At 32.0% G+C, this 25414-nt stretch overlaps 1 protein-coding gene across 2 annotated transcripts; it reads right to left on the minus strand.

Annotated features, from left to right (window-relative positions):
• Positions 1-17503: 17503 nt before the first annotated feature.
• LOC134710649 (uncharacterized) lies at positions 17504-24421 on the minus strand. Of its 2 annotated transcripts, none has more exons than XM_063571036.1 (2): positions 24386-24421; positions 17504-19680 (listed from the first exon to the last, which is right to left on the minus strand). In XM_063571036.1, the coding sequence occupies exon 2, from the start codon at positions 19666-19668 to the stop codon at positions 17977-17979; it is 1692 nt and encodes a 563-aa protein (XP_063427106.1). In that variant the 5' UTR covers positions 19669-19680; positions 24386-24421; the 3' UTR covers positions 17504-17976. The 2 variants fall into 2 exon arrangements, with proteins under 2 accessions (XP_063427106.1, XP_063427104.1); XM_063571034.1 differs by lacking the exon at positions 24386-24421 and adding an exon at positions 20159-20221.
• Positions 24422-25414: the final 993 nt, after the last annotated feature.

A 25414-nucleotide genomic window follows, 5' to 3' on the forward strand; every position in this document is an offset into this window, starting at 1 on the left:
GAAGTCGGCATTATTGAAAACCAATATATTATCCAAATATCTAAAAGGGGTTTTAAATGTTATGATGGAACGTTATTTCGAAGTGCCTATGTTGATTGTAGTCAATAATTGTAATTCGTTACAATAGTGGAAAAAGTATATCATTTCAAGCCTCTGTTAATGGTATGCATTTGAAATATACTAACTTTTTATAACTTAACCAGATTTATATTATGAGTTATGAACAACTTTTTGTCTTTATAGATCGAGTCTGAATGACCATATACGTTTGGTTGGATAAATAAAGGCAACAGTAGTATACCGCTGTTCAAAACTCATAAATCCACAAAAAACAAAATCGGGGTAACAAACTAAAACCGAGGGAAACGCATTAAATATAAGAGGAGAACAACGACACAACACTAAAATGTAACACACACAGAAACGGACCAATCATTAGACAAAATCCCATGAGAATAACAAATATAACATCAAAACCAAATACATGAATTTGGGATAGACAAGTACCGTGACACGTCTTATCGCAATGTGAACTTACACTCAAAAATAAGAGAAAACAAACGACGCAACGTTAAAATGTAACACACACAGAAACGAACAATAATATAACAATGGCCATATTCCTGACTTGGTACAGGACATTTTTAAAGGAAAAAATGGTGGGTTGAACCTGGTTTTGTGGCATGCTAAACCTCGCACTTTAATGGCAATATATAACATTGAAATTACAACATAATATTACAGGACTACAATACAAATAAATAGGAGAACGTATTAGACAAAGAAATATATGATTAATAGATAACAAAAAGCATCAGGTTTAAAATTAAATACGCCAAAAAACGCGCCTCGTCCACACAAGACTCGCCAGTGACGCCCAGATATAAAAGATCGAAAGTGAAAAACAGTACAAAGTTGTACAGCACTGAAGATCAAAAGTTGAAAAAGGTTGTGTCAAATACGGCATGTTTTTATGCTTGGGATAAGAACATCTTTATTATTTAGAACAGTTAATGCTATTGCAAACAGTAAATTTTATCAAATGAATAAAAAAGAGATATACATAATGAAACTGAAGTATTAACTAATTACAGAAAACAAACCCCGAATACATAATGCAAAGACCAACACAGAATAGACACACCCGACTCAGTCCAGGCCTCAACGCAATAAATCATAAAAATGACGTCACATACGAAGTGGTGAAAAGACACAAAAATTACATCACATTTGAATTTATGAAATTTCTGAAACAGCACAAAAATTACGTCACATATGAAATACTATATCTCAAAAGTAAGATAGAATAAGGATTGATTTAAGATTACAATAGAACTAAATACTGATATATCATTTAAACACAATTCATATTGCAATACTTATTAATAGCAATTAACTATAATATATATATGTCCAGCTTGTTATGAATTCAACTTCAAACGTAAATTATCGTACAGATTACGTTGAACAAAATTAAATCTAATAAATGAAGGCGGTGATTAATTTTTCTTTCCATAACACATAAATATAATAGAAAAGACGTCAACACATTTGACAAAATTCGATGAGAATTTCAAATATAACATTAAACATTTAAACTAAATACATGAATTTGGGATAGACAAGTACCGTAACACGTCTTATAGTAATGCGAATTCACACTCAGCAAAACAGTCACAATCGGGAATAAGTCACGTTTGGTAATTAAAAGATTAGACGACATAATGACAAACCACAATCTATCATGTGGTAAAAATGTCCTTAGCTAGTTTGGTCAAAGACACATCGTATGGATCCACCAATTCGTGATGATGTCCATAAAATTTACGGAGTGTCAATTTTAATCTGTCCTCCTCATAACTTTGTTGGAGCAGTTCATGCGTAAGGAGCACACTCCTGTATATAGAAGTGTTAATATTTTACAGGAGTGAAATATCAAGCCTATTTCGGCCTTTAGATTCGTCACATTGACAGAGATACAAGTTCATATGAACAAAACGGAAATGTTTACTAAATAAACTTACAAAATGGTGTCTCTGGTCCTGATGAAAGGTCCAATTTGGCTCTTAGGTCTGATTTCAATAATCCATCTTTAGTTTTAGAAATTGTGTCAGAGAATAAATCTTCGTACTCTCCTCACACTTATTCGATATAACTTGGTTTACAAATTCTTTAACGCTAGCTATTATTAACTTGGTAATATGGTGTCTAAACTGATTTTAATTTAGTTTTTCAATGATATTCAAATGTGTAATCATTGACTAATTAATATGTATTGATAATAACAGGAATGGGACAATACAATAAAGCACAAATGACACAAAAACAACAATCATGATGACATTTAGTAGAACAATCTTAGATGAGATCCCATTCATTTCTTTATCAGAAGTCAGGTAATTTGAATCACTGCCAAAGAAGTATTGTTACAATTATCAACGGATATTGATAGCAAGTCAGAAGGATCAACAAGTATATTCAATTGTATTTAAACCCTAAAATGTATATACATAATTTCATTGTTTTATTTTTAAATTGAATTTTTAAGTTTTTTGTATTTATTAATAAGTGTGGACACAGATCAGTGTGGATAGTATGTTTGGGTGTCTGACAGTGTTTTATATGACAAACGAAGTTCTATGTTTTTCCCATAGGGTGCTATATATTTTACTGTGTTGCACAATTTTAACAACCTGAACCAACCTGAGCATTAGGCGTGTTGTTAATTTAATATTTAGTTTTTTATGTTCAAGACGGGCATGGAAAGAGACACTAACTGCATGCATTAGTTACCAAATGATTAGGATAGAATAGTTTTGATTTTGGATACATTTTGTAGCTAGGAGAGGAAAAGGGTAATTTTTGCATGATGTGATTTTTATGTGGGAGAGATATGGTATCTGAGAAAATGTATTTGCTTACTATTTGTATGATTCTATTTATATTACTTTTTAATTTGTGGTGTATAACTCAGTATAATAAGTAAAAGATTTCGTTTAAATGCCTGACATTATGCTTGGGGCTTGATGAGCTAGAAACTAATGTTTTATTAATTCTTTTAAAATATCTCCACTTAAGCTGGTCAAAGCAAAACAAAAGTTTGACCAGTATGAAAATGATATAAACAAAAGAACGTTTGTGAGCATGCTTCAAAGACTCATAACTGCAACAGGACTCAACTGAAGTGGATATTATGAACATCTACTTAATATGTCTAAATATGTCTAAAAAGTGATATTATTCAATATGAAAAAGGTACATATGCATGTATTGCAAAATCATTCTCTTTTAATTTTTTTAATTTTTTTATGGATACTTATAAGTGATACCAAAACAGTATCTGTTGTGGTATGAAAGTGTTATAATTAACATTTACTGTAAGAGTGGTATGAAAGTGTAATAATTAACATTTACTGTAACTGTGGTATGAAAGTGTAATAATTAACATTTACTGTAACAATGTTAATTCACACAAACTAAGAATTAAACAAATGAATGATAAATGTTGAACATGTACGATGAAATATAGGTTTAGAAATCAATTTGGCCAGATTGTATTATTTAACAACAGATTTTAAACTGATAACTGTATCTACGTAGTTACAATGAAAAGGTAACAAAATATACATAAACATACTTGATAATACGACAAATCGTAAACGCTTTTGAATTTATAACTCCGATAAGAAATCAGAAAGTTTTGTTTTTAAAATATTCGTTCTATATCTGTTCACTTATTTTTTTGAAGACTCTTTCATTAGAGATACGAAATAAACAAAAAAGTACAATGTAGTGTGTAATGCTATATTTTCTCATTTATATAATAATTCAGATTTTGTTGTTTTGTGAAAATGGAAAAATCGCAATCTCAAACACATATTACGAATAGAAAAGAACTGTCATAATCCTGACTTGGTACAGACATTTTCTTATGTAGAGATGTTGGATAAAACTAGGTTTTATAGCTAGCTAAACCTCTCACTTGTATTACAGTCAAATTGAATACCATATTTTTACAACAATGTGTGAGCAACTCAAACAAGGTTTTAAATGAGTATGGAAATGGGGAATGTGTCAAAGAGACAACAAACCGACCATAGAAAAAACAACAGCAGAAGGTCACCAACAGGTCTTCAATGTAGCGAGAAATTCCCGCACCCGAAGAGTCCTACAGCTGGCCCCTAAACAAATATATACTAGTTCAGTGATAATGAACGCCATACTAATTTCCAAATTGTACACAAGAAACTGAAATTAAAATAATACAAGACTAACAAAGGTCAGAGGCTCCTGACTTGGGACAGGCGCAAAAATGCGGCGGGGTTAAACATGTTTATGAGATCTCAACCCTCCTCCTATACCTCTAGCCAACGTAGAAAAGTAAACGCATAACTATACGCACATTTAAAATTCAGTTCAAGAAGTCTGAGTCTGATGTCTGAAGATGTAACCAAAGAAAAAAAAATGACAATAATACATAAATTACAACAGACTACTACCAGTTAACTGACATGCCAGCTCCACACTTCAATTAAACTGATTGAAAGATTATAATTTCATCATATGAATATCAGGCACAATCCTTCCGGTTAGGAGTTAAGTATCATACCATCATAACATATATGAGAAGAACATAACCCGTGTCATGCCAACAACTGGTTTTTGAATAAATGTTTTTAGTTCCGATGCAAAGACACTATAAGTGAATCAATATTAACGCCAAAATATGCAATCTTTAATGACCTGACAACAGTATCGTAACTATATCTCTTCTTATTTAAAGTCTATTTAAAGGTTTTGTTAGTTTCTGAGGTGAATACTGACATTTTGTGCTTTATATAGAATATTTCCATAAAAAATTGGATGTGAAATACCTGAACGTATAAGAAGTCTGCATGTTGAGCTATATTTACGAATGATGTCTTATACCGATGATAGATTTAGTAAATGTTTTGACTAGTTTGTGATATCGAAAACCCTGGCGTTATAATTTTTCAGTAATACATAAATTTCTCTCGTTAAAATCTAAAACATTGTTACATGCACGAGCGAATCGTACAAGTTGAGATATATAAACACCGTAAGATGGTGACAAGGGAACGTCGCCATCTAAATGGATAATTAACGATAGGAAATGAAAAATCATCTCTTTTATCATAAATTTTAGTATTATTAAGCTTTCCGTTTGTGATATTGATATCAAGATCGAGGAAAGGGCAGTGGTCATTGTTAGTATTAGCTTTATTTAAAGGTAGTTCAACAGGATAAATTTCTTTAGTATACATACTGAAGTCGTCATTATTGAGAGCTAAAATATCATCCAAATATCTAAAAGTAATATTAAATTGTTTATCAGATGTTTTTTCGATGGATCTTAGCTGATTTTTGTCATAAATTGTAACTCATAGCAATACAAAAAGAGGTCCGCAATTAGAGGTGCACAGTTAGTCCCCATTGGAATTCCGATAACCTGACGATATACGGAATCTCCAAAGCGAACAAAAATGTAAAATTTCAAGTAAAATTTCTAGTAAAATTTCAAGGCCATATATAGTATCAAAGCATGTACAATTGACATAGTTTTTTTTATTGCTACTAAAAAATGACCTAAAAGAGTTTGAACATATATATTCACATTCTGACTTTTTAAATGCTCATTTAATTAGGTGTGTGATTTTTTTCTTAATGAGAATGTGAGGCAATGTGGTATACAGGGTAGAACAATCAAACTTTGAACAGATTCAAAATCACTAATATAAGCATGCAATTTATCAAGTACTTCCAACGAGTTCTTGACACTCCAAAAGTAATTAATTCCACTATTTTCGAAGGCCTTATTTGAACAATTTATTATCAGGTTTTTATTGTACCAAGTGTATTTTAAAGTATATTATTGATTATTGAGTCATATGGTTCTATTTAACAAAACAAATTAAAAAAATTAGTACACAAAAATATATGTTTTTAATAAATTGCAATATAATAGCTATACTTGTAAAGTTTCATGGTAAGCGGTTTCGTAGATGAAAGATCGTGTGATTTTCTTTAGGAAACTTGTCATGGAATTAATGATTGTATGGAACTGCAAATATGATCATTATATCTGTCGATGTCGAAAATTGAATTTCACCCACGCTAAAGTTTACATCAATAAAACAACAATTTTATTTTCAATGAAATACTAAGATAGGTCTTTGGTACAATAGATATAAAAATATGTGGTTATAAGTTCCAATGAGACAACTCTCCATCGAAGTCACAATTTGTAAAAGAAAACCATTATACGGCCTTCCTGGTAATTTTGATAACTATTTACACCACTGGGTCGATGCCATTCAAACAGGAAAATAAACGGTCTAATCCATATAAAAACGAAAAACGAAAAACACTAATGGAAACACATCAAAGAATAATACCATCAGCGTTTGATCGTATTATTTTACTTGTAATACCATCTGCTGTAACCATCATGGTTACATTGTTTTGATATGAAGCTATATAAACATTAATGTCTAATGCAAGTTTATATATATTACGTATGTAAATGTCCATAGACGTTCTCCAGACCTTCGATAGTAGTTACTTTGTTCTCATAGCCATCAGCGCAATACATATTTCCGTTAAATGGTGTAATACATGTGCCCAAAACTCCATTTGTTAGGAGACTTGTCTTTCAGATTGACTTAAGAGCACTTTTTCTCATTAATACTGCTGATTACCAAACTTTGACTCAATCACATGATACTCCATGACAGACATGAGAAAGAATCAAGACATTTAAGTTCAATCCATAAGATCTTTTGTCTTTGTAAGAAATAATACAGTTGCTGTTTCATTTTGTACGACAAACATGATAGTCCTGGTTTATATAGCTATAAATGGAACTACCAAAATATAAAATCTGTAAAAATGAAGATATCCAAAAAGTAAAATCACAAAAATACTGAACTCAGAGGAAAATCAAAACGGAAAGTCCATAATCACATGGCAAAATTAAATAACAAAACGCATCAAAAACGAATAGATAAGAACTGTCATATTCCTGACTTGTTACAGGCATTTTCAAATGTAGAAAATGGTGGATTAAACCTGGTTCGGAAGTTGATACGGAATATTTATCAACAAGGTCTTGGTACCTTCCGATGAACTTTTTTAGAAAAAGGACGAGACGTTCTTTGACATACCCCTGGTTCATCAACTTTCTACTCAGACACTGATGACGTTTTACAAAGTCTGAGTAGGAGCTGCGAGCTCTTGAATATCGAATAAGTTGGGGAAAATATATCCCATATGCAGGTGAAGTTGGTATGTTGCTACAAAGGTGGGGGGAATTTATAATTTCAAAATTAAAATCGTCTCGTTTGTCATATATTCTGGTACTGAGATGACTGTGTAAGTCAAATTCGAGATATAAGTCTAAAAATGAGGCGGAGGAAAGCGGTGTCTGTTGTTTCTTTAATCTCTAGTTCTGGGGGATATATCAATGGAACCCAATCAGAAAAGTTCGGATTGTTTATGGAAAGAACATCATCAATATATCCTCTTGTTTTTGACAAGTGTCTGGAGGAACTCTTATTCATATGAAAATAAGAAGAGGTCGACAAGAAGAGGCGCACAGTTTGTTCCCATAGGAATGCCGACAATTTGTTGGAAAAGTCTACCCCCAAACTCAACAAATATGTTGTCGATAAGAAACTCCAGCATACTGACCACTTGTTCTTCTGTGTAGCATATTTTACCTTTTTGTTTGTCACTATTAACGAAATATGCCTTATCAAATCCCAAAGTAATAAATTTATAGCGTATGCTACCATTTTTATGTTGAAAGGCATTGTGGATAATTTCTTTTAGGCGATTTTTCAATTTTACATGGGGAATGGTGGTAAACAGGGTTGAAAAATCAAAAGTTTTGATGGAACTAATTTCAGAAAAAGACCGAGATTTAAAAGGAAAAGGGCTCTATATATCACTGGTAAAATCAATGTGACATTCATCAATTATAAATTAATAATTTAGGTTTCAAATATCAGTAATTATCTTGAAACAATCAGTAAAATTATTAACCTACATTAGCAAACTCATTTCATGCAAAAATTTGTTATGTTCATTCCCCACCTTACTTTTTAACAATAAAGCGTATTGTATTTATGGACTTTTTAAAGTTATGAATGAACTTCTGTATAATCTATTTAGTTAATTAATGTTTCCGTTGTTGGAAAAGTACAATAACAATATCATATATGAATTAAGTACTACATTGTTCTTATTAATTAATACATTGTTATACATTATTAATACATTGTTATACAATATTAATACATTGTTATACATTATTAATACATTGTTATACATTATTAATACATTGTTATACATTATTAATACATTGTTATACATTAATAAGAACTACATAGATTACCTTAGCTGTATATGGCAACACTTTTAGGAATTTTAGTCCTCAAAGCTCTTCAACTTCGTACTTTTTTTGGCCTTTTTAACTTTTTTGGATTCAAGCGTCACTGATGAGTCTTTTGTAGACGAAACGCGCGTCTGGCGTATACACAAATTTTAGTCCTGGTATCTATGATGAGTTTGTTTACTACCACTGGTTCGATGCCACTGCTAGTGGAGATTTATTTCCTCGAGGGTATCACAAGCCCAGTAGTCAGCACTTTTGTGCTGACATGAATTGTCATTGATATGGTTATAGTTATAAATTTACTGTATACAGAATTTATAATTTTTTGAAATACTAAGGCTTTTCTACCTCAGGCATAGATTACCTTAGCTGTATTTGGCAACACTTTTGGGAATTTTAGTCCTCAAATCTCTTCAACTTCGTACATTTTTGGCCTTTTTAACTTTTTTGGATTCAAGCGTCACTGATGAGTCTTTTGTAGACGAAACGCGCGTCTGGCGTATACACAAATTTTAGTCCTGGAATCTATGATGAGTTTATTTACTACCACTGGGTCGATGCCACTGCTGGTGGAGATTTATTTCCTCGAGGGTATCACAAGCCCAGTAGTCAGCACTTTTGTGTTGACATGAATTGTCATTGATATGGTTATAGTTATAAATTTACTGTATACAAAATTTATAATTTTTTGAAATACTAAGGCTGTTCTACCTCAGGCATAGATTACCTTAGGTGTATTTGGCAACACTTTTGGGAATTTTAGTCCTCAAATCTCTTCAACTTCGTACTTTTTTTGGCCTTTTTAACTTTTTTGGATTCGAGCGTCACTGATGAGTCTTTTGTAGACGAAACGCGCGTCTGGCGTATAAACAAATTTTAGTCCTGGTATCTAGGTGTAATACCACCATTGATGTTTCCCTATTAGTCTGTGTTAAATTGGCACTTTAAAAAAAATTGTACAGTATTTACCTTTATCTCAACCATAGAAATATTTTGCATGTGTAAAGTTTAATTCTTTCCAGTGATACAGTGAAAATTTCACACTATATTTCATTGCATATAAGAAAATAATCATCACCGGAAGTAAACAACCCAATTTTTACACTGTTATTTACTGGTTACCTGCTTTGGTAACTATGTAATCTTAACGTTCCAAATTATTTTATAAGACCATCAAATAAAAAAAGAATGATGCTTTCAGACATCCAACATACATATTTACGACTTAGAAAAATTTAAGTGCATTGAAATGCAGGGTTAATTTTCTACAACTGCCAAATTCAAGGGAATATTTTTTTAGGCCTACTTTCGTATGCAACCGGATGTGACGTACCATGATATGGTGGTATTACACCTCTATGATGAGTTTATTTGTAACATCCTTTGAAAATTCTCTTTTCTTTCATATCAAATCTTAAATGACAAATGATCAGGAAAAAAAGATCCAAAAAGTCCTAAATCAATTTTTTTTTAAATGCATCAAAAATAAAAAAATCTTCGGAAGCGTTTTAGCGCCATACAATTTTTTTATATATTTCTTCCTATGTTTGCGAAAAAACGCAAATCTTTCCGAAATAACGCTAACATAGGAAGAAATATATAAAAAAAAAATATGTGGCGCTGATACGCTTCCGTAAAATTCTGTATTTTTTTACAATAAAATACAAAATTTATAGAAAGGTTATGGAAATGAAAATTATCCAAGCCAACATAGCTTCAGTGTTATATAATTGCTTTCAAAATCAATAAAAAAAATCTTTTATACAGAAAAAAGTATATCTATGTTTGAACTCCAACAATCTTCACATGGTTGATTTCCGGAGACACAAGGCTTTCTATCTATTGGTCCTATACCCTACGTGGAAAATTTATCAAGTTTTTAAGAAGAATCCTTATTTGGTAATTTCTTCTGTTTCAAATAATTTACACTTTAAACTTGAAACTTTGAACTTTATTTCATTATGACATTACATTGTGATACTTATCAGGAAACCAACTGTCATTGACTCATATTTACCTCAGTGTATCCTCTGAAAAGTAAATATTGCTGAAGAACCTCAGTCAATACCATTGTCTGCTAATACCTAAACAGGATTTTGAAATATTCAATATACTCAGTTAATCTCTCCACTGATAATTTCGATCTCCTTCATTTGAAATGGCAGCAGAAATACATTTAAAAAATCACCCATGCATGTTTGAATCTTAGTTATTCACCTCTATAATTTTTTTCCCTTGTGTTAAATTATATACCTTATCGGTTTTAATATTTCTGTTTTTCTCTGTGCCTGACACAAAATAAAGTGCCAAAAAGGGGGGTTCCTGTGGGTATCTGTCTTTTTAGTACTTTACTTCAAATGATCCAAATAAACCTTGGAGCCGACATTTGATTTTATTTTAATCATAATTCAAAAATATCATAGAAACCTTTTATATCAAGTAAAAAAATCAAATTCCGGATTATCAATTGATTGAATTAACCGTATCAAAAACTGTGTTTTAATGACATAGACTATATCTTAAGGCAATTACTGTTAGTTTAAAAATAACTGTTAGTTTAAAAATTTGTTAACTTCCATTTGATAAAAGACGTAACCCTTTGAGTCATACTTACACATTTAGATGTTGGTGTTATTAACTCTACCTATTGTATCTACTTGAAAGGAAATGATACATTTGCTTTGCCAAATTTTGAAATTTTACAACTCTCACTGTGCAAGGGAACTTTTTTTCACATTTTATGTGTCTTTGATAAAAGGGAACGATCATGCAATTGCATGCATCGATTAAATACAGCAGCACATGTCCAGTCAAAGTTTTAGTGCTGTTACTATAGATTGAAATAAACAATTAATTTCCCCAAAGACGAAAATGGTAGCCTTATTCGAGATACCGACTTTAGAAACCTTGCTAAAATTAAAGAAAAGTTATTTGGACAGCATTTTTGGTCCCAAAAATATAGGTTCGCGTTGCTTTTCTGAGCGTAATTTGGACTTATCTCCCATACATATCAATTATGCACTTAAAAAACGTATTTCATTCTAGTGTTGAAAAGACATCTCAGTTCCGTATGGGCTAAGGAAAATAATTTATTTTGACTTTTGTATAAAGCAGAGTGCGCGAAGTCTCTAATTATAAATTAAAACGGGCGCAATTATCGACAAATCCGGCTTAGCCATACTCCTAATTCTAAATACCATGTTATGCTCATAAAATGCCTGCGCCCATAAAATCTAAGGGTTATTGAAACCTTTAATCTAATGAAGAAAAATTTTGCACAAAAGATTTTAATTTATTTCTTTAGATTTGTGCGACGATACTAAAAAAAACACAAGATGAAAATATGTATTTGATGGATATTATATATAATTGTTGTCAGTGTTGTTGTAGCTGTTTTCGGTTTTGGGTTTATATTTTTCTAAAATCTTTTATTACTTTGTGTATTTAAGACGGTTCTTGCAAATCTTGATCAATTCATTTTTTTTCATTTTATCATGCTATACTTGGTTTTGGTAATAAAAATATCTTTTATTCATATTAATCTTATTTATTTACTACCAAGAACTCATTGCAAATTATGAAAACAAAATATCATTTTTTTATGCCATGCCTGAGTAGGGATATTGTTTGGTCTGTTTGGGTTTACATTTGTTGAATCTTATTTTCCTTGCAGTTGGTATTTATGTTATTTAACTTTTTAATATTTAGTTTTGGACTAGGGTAGTTTAGCCTGATGTCGGTTTTTTCTTCATTTTTTAAAACTAGAGGCTCTAAAGAGCCTGTGTCGCTCACCTTGGTCTATGTGCATATCATAAACGAAGAACACAGATGGTTTCATGAATAATAGTGTTTTGGTGATGGTATTGTGTTTGTAGATCTTACTTTACTGAACATCCTTGCTGCTTACAATTATCTCTATCTATAATATACTTGACCCAGTAGTTACAGTGGAAAATGATTGTAAAAATTTACGAATATTCATAGAAAATTAATTTTGTTTACATACTGGTTCCCAGTTATGCTCTCTGTGTTCCATCTCACAGAGACATAATTTTGAAATGTTGCCATTAAATATACATGTGCATATTGTTTACATTGAAATCTGTGGTAACCTTTCATTCGAGGTAGGGGTAGTTAAGAAAATTAGTGTTAGTTTAAACTATGAGAAGTTCAGGGCATATAAACGTTGAAAATATGCCGCATAGCCCTATATTTTGACCTTTGAAAAAATTGTGGTGCATATAAACTTTCAATTCTAGGATAAGATTTTTTTTCAAAACTTCATAGTAAAAGTGGTACAGTTTAAGCCGTAAAAGGAGTTCCTATGGGAAATTGCATTGTCATTATTTACACAAATGCAACCTATAAAGGGCTTCAACTCCTTAGGGGGTCAATTGACCATTTTGGTCATGTTTACTTATTTTAAGGTCTTACTTTGATGTACATTATTGCTGTTTACAGTTTATTTCTATCTATAATAATATTCAAGAACATAACCAAAGGCTGCAAAATTTTCTTAAAATTACCAATTCAGGGGCAGCAACGAAGATCTTGACCTAATGAACAATTTTATCTTGTCAGATTTGCTCTAAATTCTTTTGTTTCAGAGATATGAGCCAAACTGCATTTTACCCTATGTACTATTTTTAGTCATGTCGGCCATCTTGGTTCGCATGCAGGGTCATCGGACACAATTTTAAAACTAGATACGCTTATGATGATTGAAGACATTTTGGTTAAATTTGTCTTAGTAATTTCAGAGGAGAAGATTTTTGTAAAAAGATTTACGAAAAATGGTTAAAAATTAGCTATAACGGGCAATAACTCCTTCAGGGGTCAACATTATTGCTGTGTACAGTTTATCTCTATCTATAATAATATTCAAGATAATAACCATAAACGGCAAAATTTCCTTAAAATTACCAATTCAGGGGCAGCAACCTAACAACGGGTTGTCCGATTCATCTGAAAATTCCAGGGCAGATAGATCTTAACCTGATTTACAATTTTGCCCCACGTCAGATTTCCTTTAAATGCTTTGTTTTCAGAGATTTAAGACACAATCTACATTTTACCCCTATGTTCTATTTTTAGCCATGGCAGCCATCTTGGTTGGTTGGCCGGGTCACCGGACACATTTTTTAAACTAGAAGAAGAAGAAGAATTTAGTATAGTGCAACCTGAATATACAAATAAATACATGTTTTAAAAAACAAAATAATCAGCCAGCCAAAAAGGCTTATGATGCACTTTCTGATGATAATAGTCTATTCTGAGTCATGAAAATGATTTCTTAAATCAAAATTTAAGTTTGTTTCTAACATGTTATAAAATAGGTTTGGTAATTTATATATACATTATGTAGATTGATTTTTCAGAATTGAACAGTCAATGATAAATTTTGCCACTGTTTTACTCTTATTACTATTGAGAAGTTCTTTTAGTTTATCAATTGTTGAAAGGTCCGGGAAGTCATTGTGATGTAAAGTGTGTAGCTCTCGAAGAAGTTCATTACGGATATCGCTATACAATTTACAGTTAATCATGCTCGTCTTCTACTTCGCCACTGTCACACATTTTGCATATTCTTTGTTCAACGGGAATACTTCTGATACGCCCCTTTTCAAGTTCTAGGGGAAACGTTCCACATCGCATTCTTGACAAAGCTGATCTTTGGTTTCTGGAGAGACATTTTTTCAGATATTCTTCCGTCGAGAATTGTGATTTTATAAGTTTGTATGTTCTTAGTTTTGCATAGTTTGTACATTTTCAATCCATGACAAATGATGACGGTCTTGTAAATAGTTTTTCATAGTGTCCAACACATGAGGGATTGAAAAACTGAAAGCATTTTCGGGTGTCACAATATAATTAAGTCCACATGATTCTATTATTTTTTTGGCGTTGTTGAACCAGGTATTCTTGTATCGTTTAGAAATCTCCTTGTCCCAAAGAAAAACTGTGTGACACAAACGAGAGTCAGGTATTCTGATCAACCTGTACATAAGCCGCATAACATTGCATTGTGTACTAAGAAAAACTGGATACCATTCCATCTCTCCCGTTATAGCCGGTAGAGGAGTAGCCATACCAACACCAAGAAAAGTCCGTATTGCACGATATTGGAGCCTCTCTAGAGAATCATACCGTTTACAGCCCCATACGCCGGATGCATATTCTATTATTGTAGAAACTGTAGAAAAAAACACTTTTGTATATGAAGGGTAGTCCATACCGTCCGTTTCATAATATTTCGAAGTCAGTGAACCAAGTGACCTGCTCCCTGCTGATACCACTTCATCAACCGATTCTTTGAAATCCACGTGATTTGTTATAACTAAGCCGAGGAATCTATATTTTGGAACAATGTCAAGGACCATGTCATTAAAGTAGAATCTGAATTCACTCTCTGCTTTAGAAGCTTTTTGCACATGCATCACTTTAGTCTTGTCCGTATTGACTTTTAGGTTCCATGTTTTACTCCATTTACGGTTAATCTGTGTCTGCAGTCCTTCGCAGCTATCCGATAAAAGAACTATATCGTCCGTATAGAGAAGACAACTCAGACACTCATTCCCAATATCAATCCCTAAGCCTTGACTATTAACTTCAGGAACTAAGTCATCAATAAAAAGTGTGAACAATGTGGGAGCGAGATTATCCTCTTGCCTTACACCAGCCTCTACTGCGAACCAGTCAGTAAGTTGATCGTTTAGTCGTACGGCTGCTTGCAATTTTGAGTATGTTGCTGTAAATGCCCTGTACATATTAACACGTATTCCAATTGACAGTAACTTATGAAAAAGCATTGTGTGATCGACTGAATCAAAGGCTTTACTGAAGTCTATAAAGAACACATATGTATCTTTAGATATAGGAAGATGCCAATGAGACAACTCTTCATCCAAATAACAATTCAAAAAAGTAAACCATTATAGGTCAATGTACGGTCTTCGACACGGACCTTGGCTCACACCGAACAACAAGCTATAAAGGGCCCCCAAATTACTAGTGTAAAACCATTCAAACGGGTAATCCAACGGTCTAATCTATATAAAAAAAATCATTATTTTTGGTTTCTCAAAACTGTACATAGGCTATAAATGTGATCAAGACATGAGCACAATTTACGAAATCCATTTTGCTCTTCAGATAGAATATTGTTATCCTCTAGGTAAGTATGTAGTCGTGAATTCAATATGTTACTGTATAACTTTGCAATGGTAGAAATAAGACTTATGCAACGGTATCCAAGAGGGTCTCGAAAATCTTTACCTTTTTTTAGCAAGGGATGGATGATGCTTTTAAACCAAAAATCTGGCACGGTACCGTACAGGAAACATGCATTAAACAATTCGTGAAGTACAACAGATAATTTATCATTTTTCAAAATTTCGTTTGGAATATTGTCGATTCCTACAGCTTTTTCATTTTTTGCATGTCTCAGAGCAGTTTTGGTTTCTTCTAACGAAATCGGTTCCTTCATATCTGATATGTGTTGAATGTTGTCAGCGCCTGTTTCTGCTGCCCAAAGTTATTTTTCCCACTGCTCATTTAAAGTTGGTAGTTGTTTTATAAATTCGTCGTTAATTTCCTCGCTGTTTCCTGAAAAGAGTTTCGAGTATTCTTCCTTTCATCTCGACAATATGACGTTCGGATCATTCGAATAGCTTCCATCCTCTAAAATAACACTATCTATCACAGTTTTAGTTCGTCCTGGACCGAGTTTTTTTATTTCCCGCCAAAATTCCTTAGGATTAGAAGTATTTAGTGTCTTTATACGGTTTTTACGTTCTGCGGTAAATATACGCTCTTCCTCACGCAAACGTTTATCAAATGTCTTTCTTGCAGTTTTGAAAGCGCATTTCAGATTTTCCTTTGTTCGTCTGTCCCCTTTGTATTTCAGAAATTGTTTTTCAGCATCACTAGCAACTTTGAATAATAATTTTAGTTCGTTATTCCAGTATGGTTTGTTTCTATGCTTCTTTCGCTTTAGATACCCCAATGATGATTGTGGCCAAGTTTGATTTAATTTGGCCCAGTAGTTTCAGAGGAGAAGATTTTTTGTAAAAGTTAACGACGACGGACGACGACGGACGACGACAGACGCCGGACGCCAAGTGATAAGAAAAGCTCACTTGGCCCTTTGGGCCAGGTGGACTAAAAATCAAACTGTTTTACCAATGCAACTTTAAAATATTAATTTAAAACTTTTGAAGATTATTTTATTTTTATACCAACACATTTAAAAAGAAATAGTTTATCAATTTCTAGAAGTAAACTTCCCCCTGTCAGACACAATTCTTAACACCTTTGTTTAGCATGTATATCTATTGTCATATCAATTCATAATATCAAATAAAACTAGTACAGTTGACTTACTAAATCCATATAGTTGAATAGAGTAAATTCATTTCTTGTGGAAATTTTTTTTAAAACTGTTGTATCTACATGAAAGGAAATGATACATTTTTGTTGCCAATTTGTTTTTAATTTTACAGCTCTCACTGTGCAAGGGAACTTTTTTTAAACATTTAATGTGTCTTTGATGAGGCAATTGTATGCATCGATTAAATGCAAGAACGCATGTCCAGTCAAAGTGTTAGTTCTGTTACTTTAATCTTATGACAAAAATGTTTTGCACAAAATATTTTTATGTTTTTCTTTAGAATTGTGCGATGATACTTAAAAGATACTTAAAAAGACAAGATGAAAATATGTATTTGATGGATATTATATATAATTGTTGTTAGTGTTGTCGTGGCTACTACGGTTTTTGGGTTTATTTTTTTCTTAAATCTTTTATTACTTTGTGTTTTAAGACGATTCTTGCAAATATTGATCGATCCAAAATATTGTTTTTCATTTAATCATTCTATACTTTGTTTTGGTAATAAGAAATATCTTTTATTCAGATTTGTCTTATTTGTTTGCCACAAGGAACACATAACAAATTATGAAAATAAACTATCTTCCTTGCAGTTCGGTATTTATGTTATTTCACTTATTAATATCAAGTTTTGGACTAGGGTAGGTTAGCCTGATGTCGTGATTTTTTTCTCTATATATTTAAAAAAAAATCCAATTGTTTTACCCATGCAACTTTAAAACATTAATTGAAAATTTTCGCATATTTTTGTATTTTTTATACCAACACATTTAAGAAGAGAAAAATTATCAATTCTACAAGTAAAAACGCCTGTCAGAAATAACTCTTTACAACTTTGTTTAGCATGTTTATCTGTTATCATAGAAATTCTTAACATCAAATAAAATTAGTTCATTGGGCTAATTAAGTCCATATAGTTGAATAAAGTAAGATTAAATTTTAGTTGAAAGTCGTTTTAACGTTAATCAAGCTCAAATTAAAAACTGTTTGCTAGCCCTTCTTTGTGATTAATGAAAGATAAATCTGGTTAATTTTCCTATCATTTTATCATTAAAGGGAGATAATATAATTAGGTTTTTCATATAAAGTCTTTTCAAAATAGTTCAAATTCTTCATGTAGGTTCCAATCATAATGTCATAGTTAGTTATCAAATCTACAAATAACATATGTCTAAACTTTGAAAACAAAAATTTGTTGTCTTTTAGAACTCATTCTGCTCGAAACTATCATCATTCTTGTGTCTCTGTTTATGTCTATACCAATAGGACTGACAATTCCATCAGCTTCTGATAGTATTGTCTTACATGTTTTTCCATCTGGTGACACCGCCACGATTTTATTGGATTTAAAAGAAGCCACATAAACAAAGCCATTGATGTCTAATGCTATTCCATTTGGACATTCAATATCCTTGTGCTTAAATGTCCAAAGTCGTTCTCCAGTCGTTTTGAAACAACTTACTTTGTCTTGTCTCGAGCTGGTGCAGTAAATGTTTCCTTTAAATAACGAAATAAAGCTTCCTCCAACTCCTATGACTTTATGAGACATATCTGTCAAATTTACTAAGGTACACTGGTCATCAAGAGCAGAGATGACAAATAAAATTTGACCGTCACCTGTTACTCCACCGCAGTTATGAGAAAGTTCAATTGTTTTAATTATTTTGTTATTTTCTATATCAACCAGAACTGTTTGCTTTAATGTTCCGAGTGAGATTGCTACTGTATTTTTTCTAACAATGCAAAGATCATATGGATTGACTTCGAATGTCACTACTGTTCTCATTAAGAGGCCCTCATTATTAAAAAGTAATAGTCGACGTTTTTTATGATCAAGGATTAAAAAATTACTATCTTGTAGAATACTACAAGCATATATAGTTACGGAGCCAATTTTTCCGGGCATTATCACTGTTTTCAGTAAAGATACCTTAATTTGATCAACCTCAGGAACAGTATCTACTGAATGTTGTGCCTGATCGTTTCTTCCGGCTTTAATTTGAACAGTAGAAGGGCTAGTGGTGATATTTACATCTCCAAATAATTTGACATCTTGCAAAATTGATTGAAGAGCAGATGAAATTTTAATTTCTAAGTTATTTTCTTTCAAGTAATCATCACTTTCTAAATTTTCTATGTATGTTGTTGCTAAAGATGTTATCTTCTCCATTTCAGTCAAACCAAAGTACATTTGTAACTCGGTGGCATATTGTGTCATCAGGAAATATTCGGCTTGAAGTTTGTGAATTTTAACTGATCGATCTTCGATTTGTTTAAGAAGAGTGTTAATATTTGATTTAAGTTTAGAGTGGTTATACTCTAAGTCATCAACAATTTGTTGTTCTAACTTGTTTAAGTAATCATCTAAGGACTTCCTCACAGCACGAATTTTTTCAATAGCTTTTGTTTTCTGAAATTTGTTTTCATTAAGCCTGCTATTCAAATATTTTACAATCTCTTCAAAGTTTTCCGTGAGAACCTTTAAATCTTTCTCAAGTAGCTGGACTGAAACAGAAGCCTTAACGTTTGTAAGGATGTCTGACAGTGGCCTCATGTCTTGACATTTCTGGTGTTTTGTAACACACTGGACACAACATGGACATGCATGGAAAGTACAAAATAGCTCAAACTTTTTATTATGTTCTTTGCACTGGCTGCTTATTTTTTGCATAAATGCAGGGAGTTTGTGGAAATCTTCAGTAGGCATGGTTGTATGGTATTTAGATGATCGTGATTTTTTGTGATGATTATCACAATCCATGCAAAGGAAAACCTCACATTCTGTGCACCAAATAACTGCTTGATTTGATACATCATCATCTTTACAGAGTGTACAGACTTCTTTACAGAATGATGAAGCCATTGTCTTTTATGTCTGAAATGTAATAATTGAAGACTAAATAAAAAGGTTAGCATCATAAAATTGAAAATGGAAATGGGAACATGTCAAAGAGACAACAACCCGACCAAAGAGCAGATAACAACCGCAAGCCACATGGGTCATGAACGCAGCTAGAAAATCCCGCACCCGGAGGTGGGCCTCATCTGGTCCCTTAATATGAATGTGTACTAGTTCAGTGAAAATGGACGTCATAATGAACTCAAAAAATTTAATTGAACTAAAATTAACAAACATACCAGGATAACAAAGGCCAGAGACTTGGGACAAGCGCAAAAAAAATCAGTAGAAATATGTGAAACAACACAGACATAAGGATGATTATACATTAACAGAAATAGGATGAACTATTTTGTTATGTTTTATTTTCTTGAAGGTACCAGAACTTGAAAATAAAAACCAAGTTATGTTGTGTAAAGCAAATATAAAGTCCCGAAAGCAAAATTTTACTTACCTATCCAAGTTTACATTTATTAAAACATTGCTTGACATGAGTATGGATATGATTTAAAGAATGTTTACTTAGTTGTTAAAGTTGTGTTTACTCGAATAATCAGTGATAAGGTCCGAAATAAAGTCAAATATAGCTAATATAGCGTTCATTTTTTGAACTTAGATTAGGTAATCTCTTTTTATTTGGCTAATGGGAAATGAAGATAAAAACATTTTGATAATAATTTGTCAATTATTAGAGGTTTTAAATATAAACAGAAATACAATATTAAATTAGATTTCTCTATATAAAGATATGTATGATCAAATATGCATTTACATAAGTTATTTCTTTTACATTTGATAAATTATTAGTATACTATGAGGTGTGCTGTCCAATAAAGGGACCAGAGTAACAGACAATTGGTCATATTATATATTTTATTATTACAAATTGTCTACTTCATTTGCTTTAATATTATATCAATCAACTAAATCAAAATCAATCATATTATGTACTTTGTTTAACCTATTTTTAATTTACTTTACAGTATGTTTGAAAATTATATTGTAATTATTCTGCTCATTTTGGGCGCCGTGATTGGCAAATAAAATATTTGTTTGTTTGTTGTTTGTCTCGTTTGAATTGTTTTACATCGTCATTTCGCGACCTTTTATAGCTAACTATTCGGTATGGGTTTGCTCATTGTTAACGGCCGTATTGTGAACTATGGTTTTGAATTTCTGTATCATTTTGGTCTCTTGTAGGGACTGGTCTCATTGGAAATCATACCACATCTTCTTTTATATAGTCAAGACATTTGAATGCAATCAATTTATGTTATATTTATTAAAGACTTTTTGAGGTAAACGTGACCGTTATTTGTATTTGTTAAACTTCTACCAAATGAGACATTTTGTTGAAAAGAATTAGGAAAATAATACTGAAATAAAGTCAATGACGATACTGATCAAAAGATGGGTTTTTTTCAAAAACAATCGTACATTTTAAAGCGCCTCTAGCTGTCAATAAACCCATCATAAATACCAGGATCAAATTTTGTATCTACGCCAGACTAAAAGACTCATCAGTGACGCTCGAATAAAAAAATGTTTAAAAAGGCCAAATAAAGTACGAAGTTGAAGAGTATTGAAGACCAAAATTCCTAAAAGTTTTGCCAAATACAACTAATGTAATATATTACTGAGTTAGACAAGCCTTCGTATTTCAAAAACTCAAAAGTTAGGAAACAGTTAATTTATAAATATGACCATATCAATGATAATTCATGTCAGCACAGAAGTTCTTTCAACTGGGCTGGTGATATCCTCGGAGAATTAAAACTCCACCAGCATGGCATCGACCAAGTGCGTGGTTGTAAATGAACTAATCATAGATACCAGGATCAAATTTTGTATTTACCCAGACGCGCGTTTCGTCTATAATGACTCATCAGAGACGCTCGAATCCATAAAAGTAAAAAAGGCCAATAAAGTACGCAGTTGAAGAGCATTGAGGACCAATTTATGTTCACCAATTTGACTCAAACTCGCATATTTGATTTATAACAATGTAAAACATTTCCTAGTATCCAAATCATAAAAAGTCTAAAATAAACAATTAACATGGCATGGGCTCAATAATGTATAGCTGCGTTTCGTGTGTTCTCTAGTCTAGATATAAACATAAATACAAAAATGTAGATACATAAATAGATATATGAACCTCGTGCAAATCGATTTTCTATGTCTGTTTGATTTCAATTTTAAGGTTGAAAACATTTTTAACGATTTTACCTGTATAAGAATGATTGTTTGTGGATCTGATTAGACAATCAAATGATTTTCCTTTGTTTAAATTTCAATATTTCTTTCACACGCATCAATCATACATAATTCATCTCTATATAAGGGGTTTAATTGAAGTTCACATGAATACGGATTCAATGAGGTCGATTTATTACTTGCAAGTGAATAATTCATCATCGATGCCACTGCTGGTGGACGTTTCGTCCCCGAGGGTATCACCAGCCAAGTAGTCAGCACTTCGGTGTTGACATGAATATCAATTATCTGGTAATTTTTATAAATTTTCTGTTTACAAAACTTTGAATTTTTCGAAAAACTAAGGATTTTCTTACCCCAGGAGTAGATTACCTTAGCCGTATTTGGCACAACTTTTTGGAATTTTGGGTCCTCAATGCTCTTCAACTTTGTATTTGTTTGGCTTTTTAACTATTTTGATCTGAGCGTCACTGATGAGTCTTATGTAGACGAAACGCGCGTCTGGCGTATAAAATTATAATCCTGGTACTTTTGATAACTATTTCTTTACTTATTTTGACAAAATTGATCCATACTGGCTGCTTATATCGAATTATTATTTCACAATTAAACTTTCATTAATGGTTGAACAAAATAAAATCGTTATTTTAATTTTGTATGTATCTCGTAGCTAGTGACCCTTCAAATAAATCATTTGTTAAACTGTGTTATTAGAAAAATATGCAAAAACACGATGTTTTCTGTTATTTACGGGTTAACTCAATAAATAGACAATTGACTTGACATATCAACGATATAAGGATGAGGCTTAGCTTTTTCCCCGTTTCGGGCCGAATCCTTATATCGTTGATATGTCAAGTCAATACACAATATTGTCTTTATACTGCAATCTAGAAAAAAACATTTTAATTGTTGTTTAAGGTAGATGGAGTGTCTAAATTATAATCCATAGAATCTTTTAATAATTTGCCAAAATGTAGTTCTTATACTGCTTGTTTAAAAACATTAATAAAAAGAATGGGTCACCGGACTTATTTTCACACAACAGGTTGTGCAATATTGTCAAGATTTTGTATAGATTATGCATGGAAAACCCAATTTTCCGCCATAAAACGCAAACCACACCATAGAATTTTGAGATAAAATATGAGAAGATAGCTCCAATATTATGCTTTCAGATAAGAAAAGAAAAAATGGGGTCACCGGACTCTTTTTCTTGCTACATGTAAAAATGGGTAAATTCCTAACACATTCTATTGTAAAAGTAACACTATCTGAAGTATCTGCCCTTGCATTTGAGTTGCCTCCCCTTATTTGACAAAGTTGGAAAAAATGAATCAAACAAAAGAATTCGTTTTTTTGTAAAATACAATCATAAATATAATCAAACATGGCATTTTCTATATTATAATGAAAATTCTTACACATGAATTACCTACTACTATAAAAATTTGCACATTTCATCAAAGATCTAGACCTTGTTTTCTAGTATTTCAAAATCCAAGATGGAGGAAGACACCCTATCTACCTTAAGGCGTTTATATTATTTATTTGATTTCAATATTGGGAAACGTCCCCTTTAAAAAGGCCCAATATCTGAGTTGGAGAAATATATAACACAATGAAATGAACATTACTTGTTGAAAACTGCGATCGATGGTGAACGAATTCGTTTGAGAATGGACTAAAATATCAACAATAAGCATAAAACATAATGATTCATAGGTTTCAAACAAAAAAAATTAACAAGTGAAATATGTTTTCCCAAAATTGTAAAAGAGATAAGTTTGGGTCGTTCCATTCATCTTTGTATGCATTGAAAACAAGAATAAGTGAAGAGGTCGTATAAATAATTAAATATAGTTTCGCAACTTCTATTTAAATATTCATGAGGAAAAGTTATATCGGGTCAGTGACTGTCTACGACATGGAAATATACAGTCAACGCATTTTGACTGCTCAAAAAGAACGAGCGCAGTATAACACATAAGAAATCTGCCAAAACATGATAACGACAAAAGTATAAGAGAGGCAAAGGACACTAAACGGACATTCAAATGCACAAGCCGATTATAAACTGACATCTCCATGGCTAAAAAAAAAGAAGAAGACAAACAGACACCAATAGTACACAAAACACGACATAGAAAATCAGAGCAACACGATCCCAATTAGAAATCCTGCTCTACATGTGGCACCCGTCGTGTTGCTAATGTAAGTACAAAATCCGGTGATAAGTCTTATTCAGCAGGTCACATTGGGGGAAAGATGGACGGGATTTCAGTTTGTTTCAATAGTTGGAATATATCTGTGTTCATTTGTGAATTAAGATATATTATTCAAACTTTAAGGACATAAAAAATTGAAAGTGTATACTAAAGTTGTTGCTGCTTAGTGAATGTCAAATCATTGTTTATTTCAATCCTTTATACAGAATATATTTGAACATTTTAAACATGCTTACCATGAATATTTCGACGGTGTGGTGGTGTGATGGAATCATGAAAAGGAAGTTGAACAAGTTGTACAAGGAAATTAATATAATGATATATACATCCATTGACTTCGATCTCTCGTTTATTTGAACATGTACTAATTGTCATTTTCCGCTGGAAAATTATTTTGTAATAGATATAGGGTAATGATAGAGACCATAATAAGAAAACAAATAGTATCATTAATAAATACAGGTTTTTAGGTTTGTAGTAAAATGGAACAACAAACAAACGACATATAGAGGGCAAATGACGTGAATATATATAATTTAACAATCAAATATCTACAATTAACACCAATTTGAATTTGCCAAGTAACCAATTCATTGTTTTTTATTGTATTTGCATGACATTTTAAAAAAAAATAGAAACAAATTATATAAAGTTATTTTGTGGAAATATTGTTGTATTTTGTCCCCGCCTAATTAGTTAGGGAATATAGTTTTCAAAGGTACCAGGATTATAATTTAGTACGCCAGAGGCACGTTTCGTCTACATAAGACTCATCAGTGCCGCTCACGTCAAAATGGTTATAAAGCCAATCAAGTACAAAGTTGAAGAGCATTGAGGATCCAAAATTCAAAAAAGTTGTGCCAAATATGGCTAAGGTAAGCTATGCCGAAGTGTTGACTACTGGGCTGGTGGTACCCACGGGAACGAAACGTCCACCAGCAGTGGCATTGATCCAGTGGTGTAAATAGTTATCAAAGGTATCAGGATTATAATTTAGTACGCCAGACGCGCGTTTCGTCTACATAAGACTCATCAGTGACGCTCATATCAAAATATTTATAAAGCCAATCAAGTTCAAAGAGTGTGTAGGATCCAAATTCCGAAAAAATTGTGACAAATATGGCTTAGGTTATCTATGTCTGTGATAAGAAAATTCTTAAATTTTCAAAAACAGTTTTGTGAACAAAGACATATTTGTCATATCTCCGTATGTCCGTCTATAATTTTCACCGAAGGTATGTATGTACCAAGTCAAGAATATGGCA

The sequence above is a fragment of the Mytilus trossulus genome, chromosome 3 (genome assembly GCF_036588685.1).
Source record: "Mytilus trossulus isolate FHL-02 chromosome 3, PNRI_Mtr1.1.1.hap1, whole genome shotgun sequence".
Classification (NCBI taxonomy): domain Eukaryota; kingdom Metazoa; phylum Mollusca; class Bivalvia; order Mytilida; family Mytilidae; genus Mytilus; species Mytilus trossulus.

Excerpts from the sequence above, each read along its gene's own strand:
- LOC134710649 (XM_063571036.1), bottom strand. The coding sequence starts at position 19,668 with ATGGCTTCATCATTCTGTAAAGAAGTCTGTACACTCTGTAAAGATGAT.